At 36.0% G+C, this 13,563-nt stretch overlaps 1 protein-coding gene across 2 annotated transcripts in view; it reads right to left on the reverse strand.

Moving 5' to 3' along the window:
- The window catches only part of Pdp1 (PAR bZIP family member Pdp1), a 181,899-nt gene extending 174,615 nt beyond the window's left edge, over window positions 1-7,284 (reverse strand). The window contains exon 1 of one of the 2 annotated variants that reach the window (XM_081988768.1): window positions 7,126-7,284. In XM_081988768.1, coding sequence (XP_081844894.1) covers window positions 7,126-7,219 — 94 coding nt within the window. In that variant the 5' untranslated portion in view covers window positions 7,220-7,284. The remainder of the gene's footprint in view (window positions 1-7,125) is intronic. The other variant, XM_081988765.1, reaches the window with a different exon arrangement.
- Between the last annotated feature and the right edge of the window lie 6,279 nt (window positions 7,285-13,563).

The following is a 13,563-nucleotide window of genomic DNA, read 5'->3' on the forward strand; positions in this document are numbered from 1 at the left end:
ATTTGCCCTAAAGGGTCGTTTAAGGAAGTTACGTTGCGAAAACTGTTTGCCGTATTAAAATTTGTAATATTCGGAAGGCTGTAGCAGGCAAACGGTTGAGGTTAGGACGAAACGGTTTGTATGTTCTTTACTTTTATGAAATCTATATTATGACAGTATTTTAAAAATTTTAAAATTTTTTTTTTTAAATTTTTGTTTTTTTATTGCATTATGGCACATTTTTGGTGCACCTGTCCATTCAATCCTAAATAACTCACTTATTTGCAACATTTACTGTAAACACATCAGAAGACTGTAGATAGCCAATGAATCAGGCTATCACGTGACGTTGAACGGGCATTGCTAGGTTTCACCATTTGACCGCTAGAGGGCGTTAAAATTTGTATAGTTTTTTCGAACATTTTCGTGAATATCTCAGAAACGGTTTAACTTAGAGGTCCGACATTTTTACCACATCTGCACCCAGATAAGACGCAACTTTTATTATAAATAGAAAATTTTTGTGCGACGTATAGTTTGACCTTAAAAAATCAAAAACTAAATTTTTTTAAATTTTTATGGGTACTCCCCTTGGAATTTTTGGGAAAAATTATCAATTTTTAAAATTGATTTGCGCTGAACAAATACGTTTGGGTTGATGGTGGAAATTTGACGTAAAGTGTCAAAGGGCCGTATCGGCCCTAATTAGGGAGCTACACCCTAAAAACTGCTTAAAATCTCATATTTTCAAAGGCAGAGCAAAAATTAGTTTAGGGAGGAGAGGAAAATTTACGAAGTTGGGTTAAGGAGATGATTAGCAACATTTTTGGTCTCTTGCAATTTTTTTGTAAATTTCAGCGTTTTCGAGTTATTTAGCAAAAACTGGTACAGCAAACTTTCAAATCAGTTGAAATTGTGGTTTGAAATTTGAACACCCTGTAACTCGGTTATTTTTGGGAGTTCAGGGAGGTTAAATCACTCAAATTAACCGTCTTGAGCTCCTTTTTCCAGTGCTGTAGAGCAAAAAATTCTATCTAAAAAATTGCGTACAGGGTGACCAAAAACAGTCAATCACCATAATTTCATGCACACCCTGTATACTGGAAGCAAAAACGGTCCTGCAAACTTACGGTGCTGAATTAAGGAGTTGATTAGGAACATTTTTGGTCTCTTTCAATTTTTTCGTAACTTTCACCGCTTTTGAGATATTTAGGAAAAATTGGTTTGGTGCAGCAAATACTTAAATTAGTTGAAATTGTGGTCTGAAATTAGAATACGATTTAAAGGGCAGTCAGGGACAAAATTGCCTGTAAGGCCCACTTGGAGTGAGAAAATGAGTGTTTTAAGCACATTTTTGGAATCCTCATTAAATTTCCTATCCCATGACCCGGAAAAACACTAAAAATTTGGTACAGTCATGGAGAAAAGCGGTGTCAAACTTTGAACTACCAGAAACCCAGTTTGAAAGGACAGCCAGGGCAAATTTACCTGTAAAATCCACTTGGAGTGACAGAATGAGTGTTTTAAGCACATTTTTGGAATCTTGATTAAATTTCCTATCCAAAAACATGGAAAAACACTAAAAAATTTGGTACAGTCATGGAGAAAAGCGGTGTCAAACTTTAAACTTCCAGAAACCTAGTTTGAAAGGACAGCTAGGGGCAAAATTGCCTGTAAAATCCACTTGGAGTGACAAAATGAGTATTTTAAGCACATTTTTGGAATCCTCATTAAATTTCCTATCCAAAAACATGGAAAAACACTAAAAATTTGGTACAGTGAGGAAGAAAAGCGGTGTCAAACTTTGAACTACCAGAAACCCAGTTGAAAGGACAGTCAGGGACAAAACAGCTTGTAAAATCCACTTGGAGTGACAAAATGAGTGTTTTAAGCACATTTTTGGAATCCTCATTAAATTTCCTATCCAATAACCTAGGAAAACACTAAAAATTTGGTACAGTCAGGGAGAAAAGCGGTGTCAAACTTTGTACTACCAGAAACCCAGTTTGAAAGGAGAGCTAGGGACAAAATTGCCTGTAAAATCCACTTGGAGTGACAAAATGAGTGTTTTAAGCACATTTTTGGAATCCTCATTAAATTTCCTATCCAAAAACATGGAAAAACACTAAAAAATTGGTACAGTCATGGAGAAAAGCCGTGTCAAACTTTAAACTACCAGAAACACAGTTTGAAAGGAGAGCCAGGACAAAATTGCCTGTAAAATCCACTTGGAGTGACAAAATGAGTGTTTTAAGCACATTTTTGGAATCCTCATTAAATTTCCTATCCAAAAGCATGGAAAAACACTAAAAAATTTGGTACAGTCAGGGAGAAAAGCGGTTTCAAACTTTGAACTACCAGAAACCCAGTTTGAAAGGACAGCCAGGGCAAAATTGCCTGTAAAACCCACTTGGAGTGATAAAATGAGTGTTTTAAGCACATTTTTGGAATCCTCATTAAATTTCCTATCCAAAAACATGGAAAAACACTAAAAATTTGGTACAGTGAGGAAGAAAAGCGGTGTCAAACTTTGAACTACCAGAAACCCAGTTGAAAGGACAGTCAGGGACAAAACAGCTTGTAAAATCCACTTGGAGTGACAAAATGAGTGTTTTAAGCACATTTTTGGAATCCTCATTAAATTTCCTATCCAATAACCTAGGAAAACACTAAAAATTTGGTACAGTCAGGGAGAAAAGCGGTGTCAAACTTTGTACTACCAGAAACCCAGTTTGAAAGGAGAGCTAGGGACAAAATTGCCTGTAAAATCCACTTGGAGTGACAAAATGAGTGTTTTAAGCACATTTTTGGAATCCTCATTAAATTTCCTATCCAATAACCTAGGAAAACACTAAAAATTTGGTACAGTCAGGGAGAAAAGCGGTGTCAAACTTTGTACTACCAGAAACCCAGTTTGAAAGGAGAGCTAGGGACAAAATTGCCTGTAAAACCCACTTGGAGTGATAAAATGAGTGTTTTAAGCACATTTTTGGAATCCTCATTAAATTTCCTATCCAGAAACATGGAAAAATACTAAAAATTTGGTACAGTCATGGAGAAAAATTCTTAATCACTTAAAAAATAGTGTTAAAGACCTTTAACGGAGGTAATTTGAATCTGAAAACCATTATTTATAACACTTGGCCCTGTGCCAGGTGTGCCAGTATGTTTCGAAAGCGTGCAATCACTAGTTCTAGTTTCCAGCTACGACTTTTGACATTTAAAACACTAAAAAAACCGTAGAAAAAGGTAGTTTTTAGTGTTTTTCCGGAAAGTTTGCTACAACACGATACGTAGGCGGTTCTCATGCGCACTGAATGCATCAACATCAAAACCTCGTGCTGTTTTGACCTATAAATACCGTTTACATTAAATATAACAGTAAGTATTATAGCATCGGAGGCGTCACGAGCATCCATTGTGACGTCAGACCGCATGCGTAGCGCAAAACATGTGACCGCTCGGAGAAATTTTTTTTTTAGTTTTTTCAGTTTTTTTTTGGTTTTTCCTAACGCTCTAGGATTGTTCCCTTAGGAAGGTGGTGGGAAAAAATTGAAATTCGCTCTTAAACTGTTTAAATGAGGGTTTTTTCTGGTACTTACCGTTCAGTAGGGGAAAAGCGTGTCCGGGGTGTCCTAGGAATGATTTGAGGCCGCTTTCTAACAGAAATTAGGACAAAACGGCTTGTAACCTATATTATGAAAGCATTTTAAAAATTTTCCAAAAAATTAAAATTTTGAAGCTTTTTTTGATTTTTAATAACTCACTTCCATTTTATCATTTTGGCACATTTTTGGAGCATCTGTCCATTCAATCCTAAATAACTCACTTATTTGCAACATTTACTATAAACACATCAGAAGACTGTAAATAGCCAATGAATCAGGCAATCACGTGACGTTGAACGGGTATCGCTAGATTTCACCGTTTGACCGCTAGAGGGCGTTAAAATTTGTGTAGTTTTTTCGCACTTTTTCGTGAATATCTCAGAAACGATTTACCTTAGAGGTCCGAAATTTTTACCATATCTGCACCTAGATAAGACGCAACTTTTATTATAAATAAAAAAATTTTGTGCGACGTATAGTTTGACCTTAAAAAATCAAAAACTAAATTTTTTTAAATTTTTATGGGAATTTTTGGGAAAAATTATCAATTTTTAAAATTGATTTGCGCTGGACAAATACGTTTGGGTTGATGGTGGAAATTTGACGTAAAGTGTCAAAGGGCCGTATCGGCCCTAATTAGGGAGCTACACCCTAAAAACTGCCTAAAAATCTCATATTTTCAAAGGCAGAGCAAAAATTAGTTTAGGGAGGAGAGGAAAATTTACGAAGTTGGGTTAAGGAGTTGATTAGGAACATTTTTGGTCTCTTGCACTTTTTTTGTAACTTTCACCGTTTTCGAGTTATTTAGCAAAAACTGGTTTAATACAGCAAACTTTCAAATCAGTTGAAATTGTGGTTTGAAATTTGAACACCCTGTAACTCGGTTATTTTTGGGAGTTCAGGGAGGTTAAATCACTCAAATTAACCGTCTTGATCTCCTTTTTCCAGTGCTGTAGAGCAAAAAATTCTATCTAAAAAATTGCGTACAGGGTGACCAAAAACAGTCAATCACCATAATTTTCATGCACACCCTGTATACTGGAAGCAAAAACGGTCCTGCAAACTTACGGTGCTGAATTAGGCAGTTGATTAGGAACATTTTTGGTCTCTATCAATTTTTTCGTAACTTTCACCGCTTCTGAGATATTTAGAAAAAATTGGTTTGGTGCAACAAATAAATTAGTTAAAATTGTGGTCTGAATTTAGAATACGATTTAAAGAGCAGTCAGGGACAAAATTGCTTGTAAAATCCACTTGGAGTGACAAAAAGAGTGTTTTAAGCACATTTTTGGAATCCCCATTAAATTTCCTATTCAAAAACATGGAAAAACACTAAAAATTTGGTACAGTCAGGGAGAAAAGCGGTGTCAAACTTTGAACTACCAGAAACCCAGTTTGGAAGGACAGCCAGGGCAAAATTGCCTGTAAAACCCACTTGGAGTGACAAAATGAGTGTTTTAAGCACACTTTTGGAATCCTAATTAAATTTCCTATCCAATAACATGGAAAAACACTACAAAATTTGGTACAGTCATGGAGAAAAGCCGTGTCAAACTTTGAACTACCAGAAACACAGTTTGAAAGGAAGGCCAGGACAAAATTGCCTGTAAAATTCACTTGGAGTGACAAAATGAGCGTTTTAAGCACATTTTTGGAATCCTCATGAAATTTCCTATCTAATAACCTGGAAAAACACTAAAAATTTGGTACAGTCAGGGAGAAAAGCGGTGTCAAACTTTAAACTACCAGAAACCCAGTTTGAAAGGAGAGCCAGGGCAAAATTGCCTGTAAAACCTACTTGGAGTGACAAAATGAGTGTTTTAAGCACATTTTTGGAATCCTCATTAAATTTCCTATCCAAAAACATGGAAAAACTCTAAAAATTTGGTACAGTCAGGGAGAAAAGCGGTGTCAAACTTTGAACTACCAGAAACCCAGTTTGAAAGGACAGCCAGGGCAAAATTGCCTGTAAAATTCACTTGGAGTGACAAAATGAGTGTTTTAAGCACATTTTTGGAATCCTAATTAAATTTCCTATCCAATAACATGGAAAAACACTACAAAATTTGGTACAGTCATGGAGAAAAGCCGTGTCAAACTTTGAACTACCAGAAACACAGTTTGAAAGGACAGCCAGGACAAAATTGCCTGTAAAATTCACTTGGAGTGACAAAATGAGCGTTTTAAGCACATTTTTGGAATCCTCATTAAATTTCCTATCCAATAACCTGGAAAAACACTACAAAATTTGGTACAGTCAGGGAGAAAAGCGGTTTCAAACTTTGAACTTCCATAAACCCAGTTTAAAAGGACAGCCAGGGAAAAATTGCCTGTAAAATCCACTTGGAGTGACAAAATGAGTGTTTTAAGCACATTTTTGGAATCCCCATTAAATTTCATATCCAAAAGCATGGAAAGACACTAAAAATTTGGTACAATCAGGGAGAAAAGCCGTGTCAAACTTTGAACTACCAGAAACCCAGTTTGAAAGGACAGCTGGGGCAAAATTGCCTGTAAAACCCACTTGGAGTGACAAAATGAGTGTTTTAAGCACATTTTTGGAATCCTCATTAAATTTCCTATCCAAAAACATGGAAAAACACTAAAAAATTGGTACAGTCATGGAGAAAAGCCGTGTCAAACTTTAAACTACCAGAAACACAGTTTGAAAGGAGAGCCAGGACAAAATTGCCTGTAAAATCCACTTGGAGTGACAAAATGAGTGTTTTAAGCACATTTTTGGAATCCTCATTAAATTTCCTATCCAAAAGCATGGAAAAACACTAAAAAATTTGGTACAGTCAGGGAGAAAAGCGGTTTCAAACTTTGAACTACCAGAAACCCAGTTTGAAAGGACAGCCAGGGCAAAATTGCCTGTAAAACCCACTTGGAGTGACAAAATGAGTGTTTTAAGCACATTTTTGGAATCCTCATTAAATTTCCTATCCAGAAACATGGAAAAACACTAAAAATTTGGTACAGTCATGGAGAAAAATTCTTAATCACTTAAAAAATAGTGTTAAAGACCTTTAACGGAGGTAATTTGAATCTGAAAACCATTATTTATAACACTTGGCCCTGTGCCAGGTGTGCCAGTATGTTTCGAAAGCGTGCAATCACTAGTTCTAGTTTCCAGCTACGATTTTTGACATTTAAAACACTAAGAAACAGCAGAAAAAAGGTAGATTTTAGTGTTTTTCCGGATAGTTTGCTACAACACGATATGTAGGCGGTTCTCATGCGCACTGAATGCATCAACATCAAAACCTCGTGCTGTTTTGACCTATAAATACCGTTTACATTAAATATAACAGTAAGTATTATAGCATCGGAGGCGTCACGAGCATCCATTGTGACGTCAGACCGCATGCGTAGCGCAAAACATGTGACCGCTCGGAGAAATTTTTTTTTTAGTTTTTTCAGTTTTTTTTTGGTTTTTCCTAACGCTCTAGGATTGTTCCCTTAGGAAGGTGGTGGGAAAAAATTGAAATTCGCTCTTAAACTGTTTAAATGAGGGTTTTTTCTGGTACCTACTTACCGTTCAGTAGGGGAAAAGCGTGTCCGGGGTGTCCTAGGAATGATTTGAGGCCGCTTTCTAACAGAATGGGTGAACCACGTTCCTTGTAGCTCATCTCACTATCATTGTTACTGTTCAAATTATAAATAACGCGCAAAATTTTGCTATTTTTCAGATATTTACCATTAAATATTGAAATTTTCAATATTCGGCTCTAGCAGGCAAACAGTTGATGTTAGGACAAAACGGCTTGTATGTTCCTATCTTACCTTTCTGAAACCTATATTATGAAAGCATTTTAAAAATTTTCCAAAAAATTAAAATTTTGAAAAATTTTTGATTTTTAATAACTCACTTCCATTTTATCATTTTGGCACATTTTTGGAGCATCTGTCCATTCAATCCCAAATAACTCACTTATTTGCAACATTTACTATAAACACATCAGAAGACTGTAGATAGCCAATGAATCAGGCTATCACGTGACGTTAAACGGGTATCGCTAGGTTTCACCGTTTGGCCGCTAGAGGGCGTTAAATTTTGTGTAGTTTTTTCGCAATTTTTCGTGAATATCTCAGAAACGGTTTAACTTAGACGTCCGAAATTTTTACCACATCTGCACCCAGATAAGACGCAACTTTTATTATAAATAGAAAATTTTTGTGCGACGTATAGTTTGACCTTAAAAAATCAAAAACTAAATTTTTTTAAATTTTTATGGGTACTCCCCTTGGAATTTTTGGGAAAAATTATCAATTTTTAAAATTGATTTGCGCTGGACAAATACGTTTGGGTTGATGGTGGAAATTTGACGTAAAGTGTCAAAGGGCCGTATCGGCCCTAATTAGGGAGCTACACCCTAAAAACTGCTTAAAATCTCATATTTTCAAAGGCAGAGCAAAAATTAGTTTAGGGAGGAGAGGAAAATTTACGAAGTTGGGTTAAGGAGTTGATTAGGAACATTTTTGGTCTCTTGCAATTTTTTTGTAAATTTCACCGTTTTTGAGTTATTTAGCAAAAACTGGTTTAATACAGCAAACTTTCAAATCAGTTGAAATTGTGGTTTGAAACTTGAACAGCCTGTAACTCGGTTATTTTTGTGAGTTTCGGGAGGTTGAACCACTCAAATTAACCGTCTTGAGCTCCTTTTTCCAGTGCTGTAGAGCAAAAAATTCTATCTAAAAAATTGCGTACAGGGTGACCAAAAACAGTCAATCACCATAATTTTCATGCACACCCTGTATACTGGAAGCAAAAACGGTCCTGCAAACTTACGGTGCTGAATTAGGCAGTTGATTAGGAACATTTTTGGTCTCTTTCAATTTTTTCGTAACTTTCACCGCTTCTGAGATATTTAGGAAAAATTGGTTTGGTGCAACAAATACTTAAATTAGTTGAAATTGTGGTCTGAAATTAGAATACGATTTAAAGGGCAGTCAGGGACAAAATTGCTTGTAAGACCCACTTGGAGTGAGAAAATGAGTGTTTTAAGCACATTTTTGGAATCCTCATTAAATTTACTATCCAAAAACATGGAAAAACACTAAAAATTTGGTACAGTCAGGGAGAAAAGCGGTGTCAAACTTTGAACTACCAGAAACCCAGTTTGAAAGGAGAGCCAGGGCAAAATTGCCTGTAAAACTTTCTTGGAGTGACAAAATGAGTGTTTTAAGCACATTTTTGGAATCCTCATTAAATTTCCTATCCAATAACCTGGAAAAACACTACAAAATTTGGTACAGTCAGGGAGAAAAGCGGTTTCAAACTTTGAACTTCCATAAACCCAGTTTAAAAGGACAGCCAGGGAAAAATTGCCTGTAAAATCCACTTGGAGTGACAAAATGGCAGTTTTAAGCACATATTTGGAATCCTCATTAAATTTCCTATCCAAGAACCTGGAAAAACACTAAAAATTTGGTACAGTCAGGGAGAAAAGCGGTTTCAAACTTTGAACTACCAGAAACCCAGTTTGAAAGGACAGCCAGGGCAAAATTGCCTGTAAAACACACTTGGAGTGACAAAATGAGTGTTTTAAGCACATTTTTGGAATCCTCATTAAATTTCCTATCCAATAACCTGGAAAAACACTACAAAATTTGGTACAGTCAGGGAGAAAAGCGGTTTCAAACTTTGAACTTCCATAAACCCAGTTTAAAAGGACAGCCAGGGAAAAATTGCCTGTAAAATCCACTTGGAGTGACAAAATGGCAGTTTTAAGCACATATTTGGAATCCTCATTAAATTTCCTATCCAAGAACCTGGAAAAACACTAAAAATTTGGTACAGTCAGGGAGAAAAGCGGTTTCAAACTTTGAACTACCAGAAACCCAGTTTGAAAGGACAGCCAGGGCAAAATTGCCTGTAAAACACACTTGGAGTGACAAAATGAGTGTTTTAAGCACATTTTTGGAATCCTCATTAAATTTCCTATCCAAAAACATGGAAAAACACTAAAAATTTGGTACAGTCAAGGAGAAAAGCGGTGTCAAACTTTGAACTACCAGAAACCCAGTTTAAAAGGACAGCCAGGGCAAAATTGCCTGTAAAACACACTTGGAGTGACAAAATGAGTGTTTTAAGCACATTTTTGGAATCCTCATTAAATTTCCTATCTAAAAACATGGAAAAACACTAAAAATTTGGTACAGTCAAGGAGAAAAGCGGTGTCAAACTTTGAACTACCAGAAACCCAGTTTAAAAGGACAGCCAGGGCAAAATTGCCTGTAAAACCCACTTGGAGTGACAAAATGAGTGTTTTAAGCACATTTTTGGAATCCTCATTAAATTTCCTATCCAAAAACATGGAAAAACACTAAAAAATTGGTACAGTCATGGAGAAAAGCCGTGTCAAACTTTAAACTACCAGAAACACAGTTTGAAAGGAGAGCCAGGACAAAATTGCCTGTAAAATCCACTTGGAGTGACAAAATGAGTGTTTTAAGCACATTTTTGGAATCCTCATTAAATTTCCTATCCAAAAGCATGGAAAAACACTAAAAATTTGGTACAGTCATGGAGAAAAGCGGTGTCAAACTTTGAACTTCAAGAAACCCAGTTTGAAAGGACAGCTGGGGCAAAATCGCCTATAAATTCCACTCGGAGTGAGAAAATGGCAGTTTTAAGCACATATTTGGAATCCTCATTAAATTTCCTATCCAAGAACTTGGAAAAACACTAAAAATTTGGTACAGTCAGGGAGAAAAGCGGTTTCAAACTTTGAACTACCAGAAACCCAGCTTGAAAGGATAGCCAGGGCAAAATTGCCTGTAAAACACACTTGGAGTGACAAAATGAGTGTTTTAAGCACATTTTTGGAATCCTCATTAAATTTCATATCCAGAAACATGGAAAAACACTAAAAAATTTGGTACAGTCAGGGAGAAAAGCGGTGTCAAACTTTGAACTACCAGAAACCCAGTTGAAAGGACAGTCAGGGACAAAACAGCTTGTAAAGTCCACTTGGAGTGACAAAATGAGTGTTTTAAGCACATTTTTGGAATCCTCATTAAATTTCCTACCCCATGACCCGGAAAAACACTAAAAATTTGGTACAGTCAGGGAGAAAAGCCGTGTCAAACTTTGAACTACCAGAAACCCAGTTTGAAAAGACAGCTAGGGGCAAAATTGCCTGTAAAACCTAGTTGGAGTGACAAAATGACTGTTTTAAGCACATTTTTGGAATCCGCATTAAATTTTCTATCCAATAACCTGACAAAACACTAAAACTTTGGTACAGTCATGGAGAAAAGCGGTGTCAAACTTTGAACTACCAGAAACCCAGTTTGAAAGGACAGCCAGGGCAAAATTTGCCTGTAAAACCCACTTGGAGTGAGAAAATGGCAGTTTTTAGCGCATTTTTGGAATCCTCATTAAATTTCCTATCTAAAAACATGGAAAACCACTGCAAAATTTGGTACAGTCATGGAGAAAAATTCTTAATCACTTAAAAAATAGTGTTAAAGACCTTTAACGGAGGTAATTTGAATCTGAAAACCATTATTTATAACACTTGGCCCTGTGCCAGGTGTGCCAGTATGTTTCGAAAGCGTGCAATCACTAGTTCTAGTTTCCAGCTACGACTTTTGACATTTAAAACACTAAAAAAACCCCAGAAAAGAGGTAGATTTTAGTGTTTTTCCGTATAGTTTCCTACAACACGATATGTAGGCGGTTCTCATGCGCACTGAATGCATCAACATCAAAACCTCGTGCTGTTTTGACCTATAAATACCGTTTACATTAAATATAACAGTAAGTATTATAGCATCGGAGGCGTCACGAGCATCCATTGTGACGTCAGACCGCATGCGTAGCGCAAAACATGTGACCGCTCGGAGAAATTTTTTTTTTAGTTTTTTCAGTTTTTTTTGGTTTTTCCTAACGCTCTAGGATTGTTCCCTTAGGAAGGTGGTGGGAAAAAATTGAAATTCGCTCTTAAACTGTTTAAATGAGGGTTTTTTCTGGTACTTACCGTTCAGTAGGGGAAAAGCGTGTCCGGGGTGTCCTAGGAATGATTTGAGGCCGCTTTCTAACAGAAATTAGGACAAAACGGCTTGTAACCTATATTATGAAAGCATTTTAAAAAGTTTCCAAAAAAATTAAAATTATGAAAATTTTTTGATTTTTAATAACTCACTTCCATTTTATCATTTTGGCACATTTTTGGAGCATCTGTGCATTAAATCCGAAATAACTAACTTATTTGCAACATTTACTATAAACACATCAGAAGACTGTAGATAGCCAATGAATCAGGCTATCACGTGACGTTGAACGGATATCGCTAAGTTTCACCGTTTGATCGCTAGAGGGCGTGAAAGTTTGTGTAGTTTTTTCGCACTTTTTCGTGAATATCTCAGAAACAGTGTAACTTAGAAGTCCGACATTTTTACCACATCTGCACCTAGATAAGACTCAAACTTTATTATAAATAGAAAATTTTTGTACGACGTATAGTTTGACCTTGAAAAATCAAAAACTAAATTTTTTTAAATTTTTATGGGTACTCCCCTTGGAATTTTTGGGAAAAATTATCAATTTTTAAAATTGATTTGCGCTGGACAAATACGTTTGGGTTGATGGTGGAAATTTGACGTAAAGTGTCAAAGGGCCGTATCGGCCCTAATTAGGGAGCTACACCCTAAAAACTGCTTAAAATCTCATATTTTCAAAGGCAGAGCAAAAATTAGTTTAGGGAGGAGAGGAAAATTTACGAAGTTGGGTTAAGGAGTTGATTAGGAACATTTTTGGTCTCTTGCAATTTTTTTGTAAATTTCACCGTTTTTGAGTTATTTAGCAAAAACTGGTTTAATACAGCAAACTTTCAAATCAGTTGAAATTGTGGTTTGAAATTTGAACACCCTGTAACTCGGTTATTTTTGTGAGTTCAGGGAGGTTGAACCACTCAAATTAATCGTCTTGAGCTGCTTTTTCCAGTGGTATTAAACAAAAAATTATATCTAAAAAATTGCGTACAGGGTGACCAAAAACAGTCAATCACCATAATTTTCATGCACACCCTGTATATTGGAAGCAAAAACAGTCCTGCAAACTTACGGAGTTGGGTTAAGGAGTTTATTAGAAACATTTTTGGTCTCTTTCAATTTTTTCGTAACTTTTACCGCTTCTGAGATATTTAGGAAAAATTGGTTTGGTGCAACAAATACTTAAATTAGTTGAAATTGTGGTCTGAAATTAGAATACGATTTAAAGGGCAGTCAGGGACAAAATTGCTTGTAAAATCCACTTGGAATGACAAAAAGAGTATTTTAAGCACATTTTTGGAATCCTCATTAAATTTCCTATCCAAAAACCTGGAAAAACACTAAAAAATTTGGTACAGTCATAGAGAAAAGCGGTGTCAAAATTTAAACTACCAGAAACCCAGTTTGAAAGGACAGCCAGGACAAAATTGCCTGTAAAATCCACTTGGAGTGACAAAATGAGTGTTTTAAGGACATTTTTGGAATCCTCATTAAATTTCCTATCCAAAAACCTGGAAAAACACTAAAAAATTTGGTACAGTCAGGGAGAAAAGCGGTTTCAAACTTTGAACTACCAGAAACCCAGTTTGAAAGGACAGCCAGGGCAAAATTGCCTGTAAAATTCACTTGGAGTGACAAAATGAGTGTTTTAAGCACATTTTTGGAATCCTAATTAAATTTCATATCCAAAAGCATGGAAAGACACTAAAAATTTGGTACAATCAGGGAGAAAAGCCGTGTCAAACTTTGAACTACCAGAAACCCAGTTTGAAAGGACAGCTGGGGCAAAATCGCCTATAAATTCCACTCGGAGTGAGAAAATGGCAGTTTTAAGCACATATTTGGAATCCTCATTAAATTTCCTATCCAAGAACCTGGAAAAACACTAAAAATTTGGTACAATGAGGGAGAAAAGCGGTGTCAAACTTTGAACTACCATAAACACAGTTTGAAAGGACAGTCAGGGACAAAATTG

The sequence above is a fragment of the Ips typographus genome, linkage group LG10 (assembly GCF_016097725.1).
Source record: "Ips typographus isolate SLU linkage group LG10, UJ_Ityp_2.0, whole genome shotgun sequence".
In the NCBI taxonomy this organism is placed as follows: Eukaryota; Metazoa; Arthropoda; class Insecta; order Coleoptera; family Curculionidae; genus Ips; species Ips typographus.